At 37.6% G+C, this 16,167-nt stretch overlaps 2 protein-coding genes across 8 annotated transcripts in view; one reads left to right on the forward strand and one right to left on the reverse strand.

The window, feature by feature from the left end:
• The window catches only part of METTL21C (methyltransferase 21C, AARS1 lysine), a 38,896-nt gene extending 33,168 nt beyond the window's left edge, over positions 1 to 5,728 (forward strand). For 4 of the 5 annotated variants that reach the window (XM_067536906.1, XM_067536905.1, XM_067536904.1 and 1 more), the window contains 4 exons: positions 943 to 1,085; positions 4,128 to 4,187; positions 4,477 to 4,594; positions 5,171 to 5,728. In XM_067536906.1, coding sequence (XP_067393007.1) covers positions 943 to 1,085; positions 4,128 to 4,187; positions 4,477 to 4,594; positions 5,171 to 5,565 — 716 coding nt within the window. In that variant the 3' untranslated portion in view covers positions 5,566 to 5,728. The remainder of the gene's footprint in view (positions 1 to 942; positions 1,086 to 4,127; positions 4,188 to 4,476; positions 4,595 to 5,170) is intronic. The other variant, XM_067536908.1, reaches the window with a different exon arrangement.
• A 959-nt stretch (positions 5,729 to 6,687) lies between these two features.
• The window catches only part of TPP2 (tripeptidyl peptidase 2), an 88,237-nt gene continuing 78,757 nt past the window's right edge, over positions 6,688 to 16,167 (reverse strand). For all 3 annotated transcript variants that reach the window (XM_067536901.1, XM_067536902.1, XM_067536900.1), the window contains 2 exons: positions 8,284 to 8,403; positions 6,688 to 6,915 (listed from right to left, as the gene is read on the reverse strand). In XM_067536901.1, the coding sequence (XP_067393002.1) occupies positions 6,826 to 6,915; positions 8,284 to 8,403 (210 nt within the window). In that variant the 3' untranslated portion in view covers positions 6,688 to 6,825. The remainder of the gene's footprint in view (positions 6,916 to 8,283; positions 8,404 to 16,167) is intronic.

Below are 16,167 nucleotides of genomic sequence, written 5' to 3' on the forward strand. Positions count from 1 at the left end.
TCCCAAAAGCTATGCTCTAGGAATTATTTTGGGAAAGTTCTATGGCCTGTGTTATACAGGAGGTCAGACTAGATGATCACAATGGTCCTTTCTGGCTGTGGAATCCATGAATCCCACATGATAGTTTTCTAGTTTTTTGTCTTATGAGTATGAGAGGTTTGTTCTTGTCACCCTCTATTATCATCATCAGAGTTAAAGTGATTCATTTTTCAGTTCATTAAGGATGATGTTAGGAGGAGAGGCACCCTTCCAGAGCAATTACCTGCTATTTGCAGCTATTCTATGCTGGGCTGTCATCTTGACAGACCCAATAAGACATGAAGGAAACACTGGGTTAATATAGGAAAATGCAGGAAGTGGTGTTTGAGATTCAGAAGATGACACTGTCCTCTGCATCCCTACTTGAAACAATGCAATAGCCTGGTAACAGGGAACACTCTACTATGGTGCTGACTTTTGGAAGATACAAAATAGAGGACCAAACCATCCACAGTTAAAGAACCCAGCATACTACACAATTGTGCAGTTACACTAGCAACCTAAAGATCCCCAAGCAGCTTCATTTAGAGATGGTATTAGCATGACTTGCAACTCCTACCCTGAGATATCTAAATCTCAAAATGGTGACAGAAAAAAAATGTATGCCAAAATAGAGCTCCAAAACACCTTACCAAACAACCTATATTGCTCCAGGACTTGTGGGAGAGGAAGGTTTTCTCCTTCGCTTTTACTGACAGACAGCAGGCTCACCCACATTTGGGATCCATGTCTGGCCACCCCTCGAGGCTCACTAAAGGAAAAAGCAATTTTTCCAGAAAGCCTGCATACTCATTGTCTGATTGCAGATAAGTTTTATAAAATTTCTTTTTCCAGTTATGCAACAAAATGCATGTATATGCTCATATCTACCAAATAATACAGATTTGATCTTTTCTCCGACAGATTCACCAAGAATTCTTAAAATACTGCAGAAGTGGGTTCCTACAGTTTCTCCCTATTTTGATAAGGAACATTATTGTTATGCAGACCACCACATCACGATTCAAGAATCATTAGACCATTTTGGAGCAATAGTATGGCCTGGTGTAAGTTTTACCTATGTATTGTTATCAAATAGCAAGTTAAACTCACTATAAAACAACATGTGAACAATTGGAACTGAAGTAAAATTGAAATAATGGTCTTTGATTAACATCTTGATTGCTCACTTACTGTCAGGCTTCCATCACAGTGCAGAATGGAGATAGTTAAGTACTTTAACAAGGAACTCTGGCTTATGCCCCATCTTCTGCCATTTTATGCCAGAAAAGTAGCTCCTAAAGCTGTGAAATAGTAACAAATGCTTGAACTGTAAATCTTTTATAAAACTGTGTATCCTTCTCCGTTTGAGGAGTGCAGAAAATAGCTGTTGCTATTTGTTGAGCATATAAATGAGTATTGGTACAGATATTAAATCAAAGAAAGGAAAACTGGGAAGAATTTTCAGGATTTCCAGTCAGTCAGTCACTGTGGGGAAGTAAACAACCTGCCAGCCAGCCAGGGGAGAACAGAGAAGACAATAAAATTGAAAAGGTCCAGCACACAGGAAATGGAAAGTTATTTAGAGCAGACTAAAGCAATCTCATCCCAAATGTGTGTCAGTGCAGAGGCCTGAAATTCTATTTAACTGACTGTAGCTGAAGCCCTTTCTACCCAGGATATTACCAGGGAATGTGCCTCATTGCTCACAGGTGCTGTCCAATCAGCACCAACTATGTTCCTCTAATGCAGCATTTGTTCCACCATGCGATGGAAGATTTAGAGGATTTGGCTCCTTCACAATTTTATAAGAAGGCGATCAACTGCTGAGAACTTTCTAGCTTGCTTAGTTTGCTTTAAATAGAGGACTGCAGGGTAGTCAAGATTTATTTTATGCCACAGGATTTTTTCCTTTGTGGTTTGAGAAAAGAGTGTAAAACTCTCTCGGGAATTGAGAGAGTGTTCTCAACTACTGAGACAGCTAGTTATCATAGGAAAGGCAGAAAAATTCTTGCAGTGAAAAAGTAGCTATTTTGGCAACTCGTCTAATTTATTTTAAAGCTAGCTACTGGAAAAGCAAGATTCAGTGGACACGAAGCAGTGACTTGCTGAACTTAAAAGTGGATGAACCTGAAGACCAGTGAGAATATTGGGCTACATGTGCTCTAGTTATATATAAGGTGCCTTTAGGAATCTGCCAACATGGAAGTAAAATGCTAGAAAGGACTAAGTACTTTGAGATGTCAAGATTCTTCAGAAGGCATCTTGATGAAACAGCAATACATATAGGATGCTAGCTTGATTTAGCTCAATGCTCCTAACAAACTATAGAATTCTTTCCACAGATCATGGTATATGCTTCAGGGAAGAGAAACTAGAGGGATATCAGCATCTTGACTCCCTAGAATAACCTATTTTGATGAGGCTATACCTTTCACTATGCAGTCATTATGGAGTCTGGGTTTGAGGGCAGAGAGTCACAGGCAAAGGGATTCAATCTGTTAAGGATCTGCACGTGAGAGTAATCTCTCATATCTGAAAATAAAGTTCTCTTTGGGGTTGTGAGAATGATACTTGCCTTCTTCTCAGTTTATTTTTAGGATTGTTTTTGACTTCAGAGGTGATTGCAGAAATGCAGAGAAAATTGGTTATGGGCGAGAGAGAGAGTACGCTAGTGAATAACTAGGAGATCGAGTGCTGGGGAACACACATTTGACCATAGGAAAGTTTGCTGCTGAAAGACCACTCTGCTTAGTTGAGGGGATTGTCTGCTAAGTCCATGTGATTGTGTACACCTTTGATACATCAAATATTGAGGGCTGGGTGAGATTCTTTTTAGGTTTTTATTTACATTGCTTCTGCATGAAGGATGGTGCTCCTGGCTTCCAGTTGAGGAATACAGATTATATTTGTGAATTTTGTAGTGACTTGATATTGCTGATCATCCGGTTTTGGAAAACTGAGTCCTGCAGAGAGGGATACTGTAATTGGAAAGAAGGGAAGTAACCAAAGTAACTCTAAACAAGATATTGATCTCTGAAAGATTTACATCGAGAATGTCACAAAAAGTCAGCTTTAGATTAAGACTTCAGAATTGAAGATATTTCCATAGTTCATAGACATGTACATTACATTTTCACTGCAGATGAAACATTCTACTGGCATGTGACAGTCTTGTCTGGTCCCTGCTTATCCCATCGTTGAAATAAAAAACAAACAGTATTTTGTATGTAGTGAGATTTGGACAATTTTGTCTTATCTATAAAGCGACCTTCTCAAGATAAAAACAATTACGACTGATGGAGACATGAAAAAAATATTCCAAACTTGTTTACACTATTTACTATGAAGATGGATGAGGATTGGATTTCAAGTCTAGAAATCTTGTCAGTCTAATGATCATATAAGAATGCACAGAAGATGGCAAAGATTCCATCTCAATATAGCACAGGAGAGAAGGGGGGGGGGGAATATCTGTCATAAGTCTTACTATAATTAATTGCAATCTCATCAGATCTCAAATTAGTCAGGAGTCAGCATGTGGATGAGAGAACTCCAAAGAAAATGTAAATACTGCACAAACAGTGCTGGTGATTCATTAGATGGAACTCACCCAGGAGTTGGTGATCAATGCCCCAGCATCATTTTATGAAACCGTGTGGTTACGTAAGATGTAATGCAGGGTCCTGCTAGATGACGTGAAGAGGCAGTTCAGTCACCAAACCTATCTGCTCTTTGGCCTCTGCTGAGATTACTAGAGAATGCAGCCAACTGTCGAATGTTTTACTGATAGGGTTTCATGAAAGAACCCCTCACTTGAATTGAAAGGGACCATTAGTCTTTCCTCTCTCTATAAAATGGTCAGAGTTATTTAGTCATGCCTGCATTATAACTGATACATGGGTGTCCAGTTTAGATCTGAGTATACAAAGTCACTGTCATTTTAGAAACTTCTTTGCAGCATGTTCTATTGCCAAACTATTCTGAGTTTTTCCTAAAATCCTCTGTTGTTGCTTGAGCCCTTCCTTTATCTTCACAAATGGAGAACAAATTAACTGTTTTTATAATAGCACTTTTGTACTTGTACAGTTAAATCTCTCCTTCTCCAGATGGACCATGCTCAGTTCTACCGTAACCTAGAGGTCACTGGAAAGCAACAAAAAAGTGTGGTGTGTATTTCTAAGGAAATTTTCTAGGGAAATCCATGTAAAAAGAAGCTGTTTAGGTTGTTTTTACTACTTGTCTAATAACAGTCTTGTTTTTTTTTTTTTTTTTTTTTTTTTTTTAAAGAGGACTATTCTTGTTCCTTCTTCCTAATTTGCTTTTGTGCTAGATACTTGACTATGTTCAGTCTATAAGTAAAAAACTTACTAGAAAAAGGTTTTCAATGATTTAATGAACTGCTGCATGGCCATTAGCAAATTAATGCTTTTTATGGATATATTTTAACTGTTTCAGGCATTGGCTTTATCTCAGTATCTGGAATCAAATCAACAAGAGATCAACCTAAAAGACAAAAAGGTACTTGAAATTGGTGCTGGAACAGGACTGGTGTCCATTGTGGCTAGTATACTAGGTTGGTAAATTCTGATTAAATTCCAATAATTCCACCTCCTCACCTTCAAATATACTAATTGGGAAGTGGTGGCTATACAAATACTTTGACACTGTAGTCAGTGAAATTATAACTCAAATTAAGAATTTAACTAGCAGTTATGACTATTTGGCTCTCAAAATACTTTAGGGCTCATCTACATTGCCCCACGGTTTGGATTACAGGAGCGTGAACAGAGGTGCACACCAGAGTGCTGCACTATAACTCCCGCAGGTGGATGCTGTGGGCACAAACTAAAAGGTTCCTAGTTTGTGTTAATGTAATCCTCTTCAATCTAGGAACTTTTTAGTTCGTGCCCGCAGCATCCACCTGCGGGAGAGTTACCATGCAGCACTCTTCGGCAGTGGAGACATGCCCCCAAATAACAGTCCTTTATGAGTAGTTAACCCCAATCCAGGAAATGGGTGGGTGTTGGTCTGTTTATTGACTGAACGTTGACTAGAGAGCCAACAACAATCAAAATTGATAATTGAGGAAAAATACAGGAATGTTTATAAAAAAAGATACATACACTAATCATTTTCATATTCCCTTTAGGAGCTTATGTTACAGCTACTGATCTGCCTGAAGTACTTGAAAATCTCAAACTTAACATTTCAAGAAATACACAAAACATGAATATCCACCAACTTGAAGTGAGAAAGCTGGTGTGGGGAAAGGACCTCAATGAAGACTTTCCTAAATCAACTCACCATTATGATTTTATTTTGGCAAGTGATGTTGTCTACCACCATACAGCATTGGATCCACTGCTAACAACAATGACATATCTATGTCAGCCAGGGACGGTATTATTATGGGCAAACAAATTCAGATTCAGCACAGATTTTGAATTTTTGGAGAAACTTGGCAATATATTAAATGTTACACTTCTAGCAGAATTTCCGGAATCAAATATCAAGTTGTTTAAAATCACAGCAAAAGAGAATTAAGAGAAAATAATGCAGTCACAGTTTTGATGCAATAGTAGTCTCAAAGTTTATGAGCTTCTAGTTTTAACACAGAGTGCACTCAGTGTGCATTAATGTCCATAAACCTGAACCTGAGTCTTTGAATGCTGCACTTCAATACATGAAAAATTAAGATGAACAAGAATGTCAGGACACTACTTTAACTGTCTGATTTGTCTTATAAGCTTATATTTCTCATTTACTCTAGCAGACCAACTTTATTGCTGCCAGAGAGTCAGCAGTAACAAAACAGAACCAGAAAGTAAAATCCCAAAACTTTAAATAAACTATTAGATGTAGTTCTATACTTTTATATCCTGTTTACATTGCATTTCTATATTATTCCTAAAGCTGTTTGTTTTAACAAATTTTGTTTATGTATTCTTCAAAACACTAAGACAGTTTTCAGCTTCATTTGTTTTTATTAATTATTAAAAAAAATCCTTTAAAGTATCAGAGTACACATGGTGGTTTTATCATCTTCATTTTTGCACATTTATTCTGCTGTGTTTTACATTTTTTAAAACATTATTAAACATTTGTATGTATAGCTTTACAATACCTGATTAACTGTCTGGCACTTTTATACATGTATCAGTCTAAGCTGATATTCAACTTCACATGGATTTTTGAAAGTTTGCCTGAAATATTTCCAAGATGAAGATTCACAAGAGCACCTATGTATCAGCAATTCTGAGATACACACTGAGACAGTTTGAAAGGTTGTTGTTTTTTAAAAAAAAATCAAATGTAAACTCTTGCAAACAATACAGGTAATGGAGTTCCATTACTTTATAGTCTAATAAATAAAATTTTAGCTACTCTGATGTAGCTTTAAGGCCTTCATAAAACTGAAAAAAGAAATCAAGATTAAACATGTTAAAACTCTGTTCACTGTAAAAAATACAGAGCTTTTACAGGTTTGCAGCTAAAATGAACAGTTAAGAACCGAACATGCATGCAAGAAGTCTTTTCCAACCCAATTCCAAATCCTTGGTGCTGGCAATTCTGGCACATCCATTGCCTGCAATGGGATGGCACACTAAGTGAACTCCCTGATGTCAGGGGTAAGGTTAACAGGTATTAAGCCACACCAGGGTATCATTCTGATAAATATACGCAATTTAATAATCAGCATTCAGTAATTGATGAAGACATGCATTCTAATAAAAAGGTAAAAATGTATCTTTTCTATCCTGTCAGTATAAAAACCATCTCTTTATGTTTACAACTGTTGGTATTTCAGAACACACAATAATCAGGTGGATACATGACAGGAAGCCAGTTTTCAGCGAAAGATGCACAATGGGTCCATCCAAGTAACTTCATTAGCTGAAGAAAAATAATTGATAAGCAGAAAAATTAGATGATTCTCTCAACACTTTGATATCTTCTCTCATTTTTTCTTAATCTAAAGAAGTGCCATGTTAAAAAGGTTCATTATCAAAAACTTAACTTCAAGATATTGCTTTCTGGAGCTCTAAACTTAGTCATATAGAATGGTTTTAGTTTTTGAAGATTGGTATTTTAGATTTGGTGAACAAAATGTTGTCTTAAGCAGCACAAGACTTTGGGATTTTTTTTCTTATACCCGTTTTGAATAACTGTATAGTTAATTTAGCTTTAGGTAAGCAAAATGGCTTTAGGGTCCACATTTTCTCTGTGCTGTTCAACCTGAAGTACTTCAGAATAAAAACCACAGAATTCATGTGCAAGTCTAGAGAGTAGTCACTGCATTACTACGTCTCTGAGTAACAATTTCTTAACCTACATACAGTGGTAGAAGCAACAAGCCACTTAAAACATTAAAGCCAGTTTTAAATTGAGGACAAAACTTTAAAACCTGGGAAAATAAAGTTAGGCTCTAAATCCATACATAGGAACCTAAACAAAGGTGACCTGATTTCCAAAAGGGCTGAGTACCCACAGTTCAGACAACTTGCCATCGCTAAGAGCTTTGCTAAGGGGCTGAATGGAATTAAAAAGTATCTTTTCCAAAGTGCTCCTTGAAACTGTTAAGGAGCACCTTAATTTTATGTTGCTGTTTGGGAAAGCTTTGAGCAGAGGAAGCTGTGGAGTTAACTGAGCATCCCCCAAGGAACGATAGCTAAGAGAAAAGGAAGAGATCTCACTTTCCTTTCTCCCCACAGTTTAGCACAAGACTGGGAAAGGGTTATTGAAGGGAGGGCTCTGGAGTGAGTGAAGAGGAGGCAAAGTCCTTTCAGCACCTGGAGAGGGGAAGCTAAGAGGCCGATTCAAAAGATGGCGCTCCCATGAGATGTCCAGGGAGCATACCCAAATAGAAATCCCAGGACCCTCCTGCTTCCCAGCAGCTGGAGAACTGGGCTTCTGGTATATTGCCTCTGGACCTCACAAGTGTCCCCATCACTCATCTTTCTTGCCTGCCTTTGAGCTAGTCAGCTTAGTTCCCTGACTGATTGATGCCTGATAAATTCATTAAGTCCAATCACAACCACTTGTGAATTTTGGAAGAGGTAAAAGTGTTTCAAATTTGAATATTCCCAGATCATATGCCTACCCACTAGGTTTTGTTCCAGAATCTCAATGAAGGTTTTCTGAAACTCAGTATTTTATGCAGTATATAACCAACATACATTTACATCTCCTAATATTAAGAGACTCTTCAGCATACATAACAATACCCGTCAGTAATTAATGGATTTACTGACTATCCCTTACCTGTATACAATTTTTCAAGTTTTCCTTGGTTGGCTTCTCCTCTGCAAGTTTTGTGGCAAATTTGAGACTTCTCCCATACATTTTATTTGCCAATGCATGCTTATAGGCAAATGTTAAAACCTATAATACGTAAACAAATAAAAAGTCAGAAATCTACTACCACTATTGAAACTAGCATTGTTCAGGTAAAAACAATTTAAAGCAAATAAGTGAAAGTAAAACATTTTACCAAAGAGACTGTTTTGAATTTACTCTTATGTTGATGTATACAGATGAATCACAGCAGTTACAGTACTCATGTTTTAATTCTGTAATAAGAGCAAGTGTTTGTCACTATCGCAAACTTCAGAACATTTTATGAGGATTCAGGGTTCTCATTACTGAAACAGCTGCTCACTGGATCACATTTATAGCTATTGCATCTGCCTAAATGCAACAGTACTGTAAACAAATGATAAAACAGCAACATTTTTTTAGCCCAGGGAACAAAGTAATGTCAAATAGTGGGATATGAATCCCGGCGAGTGTCAAACTGATTGCATAACAAACACGAACAAAGATAGTGGATGGTGTATACACATAGACATATACCTAAGTATAAACAAGCAATGAAGACAGATAGATAAGCATGAAGACAGGCCTCAGTTCTTGCTTAGTATATTCACCCTGAGAATTTACTTGCTAACATACGAAAACCAGGAACTAAAACCAGTGCAGCCTTAAAATTCCAGTTAGAAAGGAGTGGGACATGAGTCCCTACCCAGATACAGGTGATGCCTCGAGACCTGAAAACTGACTGGGCACTCCTGGAATGGGCAATGGAAAGGAGGAATATATCTTTAGCTACTCAAACTCTGACAATCAGTGTGCCATTAAGAAAGGTGAATAAGGACTTACAGAAAAGAACTTCTTTGCACTGATAATTAAATCAGAAAGGATTATTAAAAAAATGGGAATACCTACCTAATTAACCAATAGTCTAAACCCTAAAGAAACCAAGTCCCTGATCCTGCAAAGATTTATCCTGCCAAACTTTAGCCACATGAGTAGTTCTACTGAAAGGTAACCACATGCATATGTGTTTGCAGGATCAGGGTCCCAAATCAACTTAAATAATGGCATAACAGGCTAAACAATCAATAATGTTGAAATTGAAAAGCTCTTAGAAGTGTTCTGTACTTAAACATTCAAGAGAGTCATTCACACTTCTCTTACGGGTATATTTTCTCTGGAAGTATCCAAGACAGACATTACAGGCTTTAAATGCTGAGCTGTACTAGTATAAGCACACACAAATATGCAACAATGAGCATACAGCACCATTCACAAACAGCCGATTTTTCACATATTGCTATTAGAAAAAATATTTTTGCATGCTGCATTTTCAATCCAACTTTTTGGATGTTTTCCTAAAGCAGAACTCGTTAGCAAACACCTCTGAACAATTGTTCAGAGTTTCTGTTACAAGATTTGTTTGGTTAAACTAAAGTTAAAAAATAAAAATAGCATGGTCCCGTCTGGAAAAGATGGTGATAAAACCACAAACAAAAAAATAAAATGAAAGATGCATTGGAGCTCTGGGCAGATATAACATGTTGGAGACTAACCAGCAATAGTGCCACTGCTCTATTAAGAAGGCTCTTACCTGACCCTGCAAGTTTTGAATGGCTATTGAACATCAGTGATAAAGGCAGGAGGAAAGCCACTTGACAGCATTTCTTTCGTAACAGAGCTTCCTAGAGTTTTTGTGGCAAAAAAACAAAGCATTTTACGAAACACTTTTGCTCTGGCCAAATAAAACTCTGGGCATTTCTAAATGATAAAAACTTGAATTTTCCAACGGATCAAGTTGATAAAAAGTGGAGGATGAAATTAAATTTCAATAGTTCTTTGTAAATGGAAAACTGCATTACCTTTGGGAAAATAAAACTAAATGTCATAATTTCTTCAGAAATTAGTATTATAATATGTGAAGTACTGTAAGATAATACAAGAAGTTTTATGCAGCATAAAAAGAAACCTACAGCTTCAGCAACTGTGCATGCCCTGGCCAAATTAAGTCATACTGTAAAAAGTGCAATGTAATAGAAAGAATGTAGTCACTACAACAGTTAACATAAAAGATCAGATAACAGAAGAGTAAAAACACTCAGTTTTCTTCAATATGAAATACAAAATAAAAATCAAATTGGAAGCAGCATCCTGACCGTAATTAATTTTCCCATCTGAATGCATGACAAGTAGTTAGACAAACATAACTGCTTTTTTGGATATCATTACAAAACTTTTGGATGATAAGAATGTAATAGGTCTGATATCTGATTAAAATTTTGAGACAATATCAGGTGCTTAATTCAAAAGCACCTGATATTGTCTCAAAATTTTAATCAAAATTAATGTAACCTATCTTTGATAGAAATAGTAATAGACTGAAATTAATTGAAGGACTATCAACAAGAAGTAAACAGTGTAATCAGTTGGAGGAGATGTCTAGTGGGGCACTGCAGGAATCAGACTTACGTTTTATATTCTGTAACAGCTTTACGGGCAGCAGTATTTTAAAAGTCATTTTCCAGTATATGTAAACTGACAAACCATTACTGGTACTACACAGTGGTGATACTTAAACTTGTGAAATTTGCCTTTATTTCTCCAAGATTTATGTCCTCATTTGCAGTACCACTAAAGCCTTCCAAAAGACAATATCAAGAATACTCCAAATATTAGGTTATCAAGTTATAGCTATTAGTGAGTTCACCCTCACCTAGTGGTACACCAATCATAAATAAAAGGAAATGTGATTTTTATAATTAGCTACGAATAAGCCTCTACAGATACAGAAAGCTCGGATACTTATCTGAAGCATAATTGTGTCTCTGAATCTTTTAAAACCAACTTAACACTTCACTCTTCTCTGTAACCTGCTAAACCTAGAACTACTGCGAACACACTTCCCAACTACAGCTAAACCACTTTACTTCAGCAAATCCGTAACTGCCCTTCAGGGTCCAACTGCTACTCCTCCTCACCTATTTTTGAAAATCTGGTAGATATCCACAGCTCTGATAGTTTCTTTACTGGGCCCTGGGCTGCCATACGCCTTAGACTTTGCTAAACTAATGCACTCTGGTTTCTCAATTTGTGCTGCCTCCCTTCCCCTCCCACCACCCCAACCTGTTAAAGGAATGAAAAGCGTTTAGATAGAAGACTTGAGGGAGACTCACTTTCCACAGATAGGAGTGGGGGGTTAAATGCAAACATATAGCTTTTGGCAGCTGTTTTTGCTTAGGAGGTCAAATTTGATCAGGTGGGGAGGGATGGAATTTGACATCTACATGTGGCATAGTACAAATAATGAATTGCAAATCTGAGCTAAAGAACTTCATTACACTCATTACAAGTTAAAAGGCTCACAGTACATACATCACTGTACATACATCATTGGCTATTCATTTATTTTAAAAAAAGAAAAATTATAGTTTCATTGGTTATGTTCCAACATATGTTTATAGCCCCTTTCATCTCAAAGTTATTTAACAACCATATATTCAATAATCATTTCATCCATGACTGAAAACCAGACTACTGACAATGAAAATTGAGGATTTGGAAGATTTAATTAGGAACTGGACCCAGTCACTAAGAAAAATTCTGGATAGACATGAAATCTACTAGTGACAGCAAAAATTCAAGGGAAATAATACAATAGATATGCGGAATCTAATAAATAGATGAATAGCAGCAAAAAAAAATAATTTGCAAAAAGTTGTAAATAAAAATATGCATACCACCACAAATAAAAACTAAATGTCTATACATCAGCATGAAAGTTTGAAAAAGAGAAATTCTCACTGCTAATTCCTTTGGTCCCAGTCCTCTTTTCTTCAAAGCTACCAACAGAGAAACTAAAGGATATACAGCATAATTACTCCACCACTACTCCACCAGAAACTATGCCTCCTTCAATCAAGCCCTGTACGAGGCCTCAGTTTGCCCACACTTCCCATCTAGAGATCTTTCCACAGTCAGAAAAAATGAAGAGTAGCTGTCTCCCATTTCTCTGCAAGAATAAAAGGCAGCACACACCTCTACTTAAGAGGGAAAGAAGGTGGGTCATAGGATGAGAAAAAGAGGAATATGACAACAAAAAAACTTCCCAGTGAACAGCTTCCCCTTGTCATATTCTCTTTTTCCATCCTGTCCATAGAGACAGTCAAGGATATTAGTGGATGTAACAAGCAGTACTATTCAATGGGTGGTTTACCTTATTATGCTGGAGACTGTGATCAAAGCAGTCATCCTAATTTGTGGACAGATCCAGCTGACAGTGCTTTATGAACATGTGTGGAGATGAGAACATTGCCGGCTATAATAGGATGTTTTGTAAATCCATGAGCAGCCCAGCACGCCTGTTACAGAATCTCAACTCGTTAAGGCCAGAAATTCTGGGGAATGTAATCCAGGAAGACTGAGGAGGTACTATGCAGTTCAAGGAACACAACTGATCACATGAGCAAGACAAGGAACAAAAGGCGAGTTTGTTACTCAGTGTGAATGAGACCAGGAAGAGCTTGGGCAATTACTCCACTAGTCAACACAAAGGCCATAGCTGTTAGATGTCTCCTAACAAGGGCTTGGACAAGAGCCTGAGGAGAGCTATAGCCAGAAGCCTGTGTGGGACTGCTTGAAACGATTCATAGAAGGCAACAAGTGCAGCCAAAGGATAGAAAGGACTATAATGAACTGTACTCAAATGCCAGGAAGAAGGCTGTGAAAGCCTCAACCAAAGGTGTGGGCAGAAAGGGGTTTCTTATGCAAGTACTAGAATTTATGTTGGTATTAGTAGACCAGACCCCAGAAGTGGATATTTTGATTTGCTATCCTAATCACAGTGGCATGCAATTACTCCAGAGGCACAGGAGGAGAAACTGAGTCTGCAGCATATCTGGTAAGAGAGTCTGGGGAATGCAACTCTGTTACACACTTGATGAAGTTAGAGCCTCAGACCAGGAAGTTGCTAGCCCCTCTAGCAGAGTGAGATTTAACCAGCACTCTGCCTAATCTTGCATAAGAAGCAGACTTTTACCTAACTGGCAATGGTGGGTCTTGGTGTAGTCCTCAAGAAACAGACAATGATCAAACCTTTCTGAACTCATGAATGAGAAATACATGGGAGCTCAATTTAGCATTCAGGGATGCAAGTTTTCTGTCCTGAGGACAGAGGGAGACATCATAAACATGTGTTTATGATGAATTTGGTGTTCATGGAGTGGAGTGATTTCTGAAGTGATATGGAAAGCCATATTTCAGCAAGGAACTGGAGGTATGCTGCTAGTAAGTAAAGGAGTTCAATCCTCCCATCTGGTAGATGCCATCACAACTAACAAGATCACCTTAAAAGAACAACTTGAAGGAGATGCACCCTTTTTTAAATGGGCCATTCCACAGAACATCTGCAGATCATGCTTGGATCCAGAATGTTGGCTCGCCTTCAATCACCAGGGTCTTCAGGACTGAGGTTTGCCAAGGGGATGGGGAGATAGTCCTTAACCTAGGACTGCAAAATGCTTGCTGATCAAAGGGAAGATGGGAACTCAGATGAGAGCCGTAAGCTGGGCCAGTGCAGAGAAGTTGCTGGGTTCCAGAGGGTAGGTGGGAGCATGGTGTGAGAAACTGTTCTGTAAGGAAGTGGACATAGGAAGGTCATATTTTTTTTCATACTTACAACACCCCTCTCCCCATTCAACCCTTTGCTTCCCAGTAGGTGGAGCAGTAAACACTATATTCTTGACCATCCCTATTGGCAGGACAGGAGCAGAGGAATGCATGACAACAAATGAGCTAGCATGCCTGTCACCAGAAGACCTAAATGTAACTTGCATTACTAAAAGATGGTTAGATAAGACAAATCAACAGGATACCATTATTCCTTCCCACTAACTGTATAGAAAAAATAGTTTAAATTGTATTTATGCAATAGTAGTACTTATTAGTGACCTATGGATCAGAATAGTAATAATTAAAATGGAAACTACTGAGACACAAACAAAATTAAAAACAGGTAACTTCAGATCCCTAAACATCAAGGGGTAACAACTATGTGGAATGTCAACTATGTGGTTCAGATACAATTTCTTCTAAAAACAGCTTTTTCTGAAGTACAGGTTATGGCTACTCTTGATTTAGCTTAGATTTTAATTTGGTGGTGCCTCTTTAATGGTATGTCAGTTCTGGCTACCAAGAAGTACTAGGAAAGGGCCACGGAAATACAATAAACTTGATTAGAGGTAGAATATATATAGACGGGGAAGGTTTTTCCATATGAGGAAATATTAAAGGCTATGACTACTATTCAGTTCGTAAAGGAGAAAATTAGTACAAGGATAGATATGAGGTATATGAAACAGTTAAGAGCTGACTGAAGAACAACAACTCTGTTTTGCAGCAACTTTCAAAGTTTTGAAATTAACAAAAAAAAAAATCCTTCAAACACTTTTGTGAAAATTTAATAGTGTCAAAATGAAACTAAATTTGTGCATGTGGAGACACAAGTGATTAGGGCACTAGCCTGGGATGCAGGCTCCAGGTTCAAGTCCCTGCTCTGCCTGATTCAGTTTTTCATTCCAGGTATTACTCTGAATCAGACAGAGCATGGACTTGAATCTCTGTCTCCCACATCTCATCCCAGTTCCCTAGCCCCTTGAGACCATAGAAAGTCAAATCAGTCTCTTTCGACAAAAATTTGCTCAACATCAGTACCTCTCCACAACATTTTTGGCTTTGATGAAATGGCATATTTTGGCAAAATTTCATTTTGTTGAAAATGTTCCACCGAGCTTTAGTAAATGGTACAGAGAAGGCCAACTGGACACTCATGAGTACGGTGTGTACCCCTTCTCGTAGTATGAGACCATGATTGAAATTAAAAGGCAAAAAATTAATTAAACTCTGTAGTGTGTTGTCAATAATGCATAGCATGGGATATCACTGTGGCTTAATAGTCAAAAGATGAATATGCAAGACATTTACACAACTAAAGACATCTACAAAAAAGCTAGCTTGAATAAATAATTAATCTTCATGCTTCAGGCTGAATCATCAGCTGGGGTCAGGAAGGAATAAAGGAATAACATTTCTTCTAATGTATTCAACAGTTTTCATCTCAAAAGATTCCAAAGTGCTGTACTAATTAAAATTCATATAAATATACAGAGCAATTATTCACCACTGAAAATGGTGAATGTCATGTCTGGCGTGAAACATAGCAATATTCTAACAGTGCACAGCAACTCAACAGTTAAAGAAGGAAATCAAAAATAACCTAATCAGTTATATTATTATATGCATTATTAGAATTTTATGGTTTTCTCTGAAACAGCTGTACTGAGGGACACAGCAACCTAAACCTGATAAGAACTTAGCATAACAATCCTGTTAAGATTCAACAGTTTACAGAGCGTAGTTCAACTTCCAGAGAAGGTTTCTCCCATTGCAGCCCTTACCCACAGCTAAGGAATACAGGCTTTTCTTTCATTCCTAATGTAGAAAATGCTATGGACTTATGACCAGCACAGAACAGGGGCTATACACTCTTCTGCTGAAGGGCTAAACGTGCTGTATTGGACAAATGAACCATTCCTTGAAAGGAATAGTAAACTAATAACTCGATAAACTAAGCAGTTTGTTAATGCAAGTCTGCAGTTACTGCTCCATAATCTCTCCACAAGCACATATACAAAACAGCAGATTTATTTGCTTTGGATTCAATAGCCTAGGAGAGATCCCACCTGAAGAAAAAAAAAGTTATGAGGGAGGCTGGCACAGCATACTGGGACAGAATGAGGGAAGGGAAGGGAGAGATGCCTGAGGCCACACACAACAATG

The sequence above is a fragment of the Emydura macquarii genome, unplaced genomic scaffold (genome assembly GCF_026122565.2).
Source record: "Emydura macquarii macquarii isolate MOO-44397 ecotype Brisbane River unplaced genomic scaffold, CSIRO-AGI_Emac_v2 contig_3671, whole genome shotgun sequence".
Taxonomy (NCBI): Eukaryota; Metazoa; Chordata; order Testudines; family Chelidae; genus Emydura; species Emydura macquarii.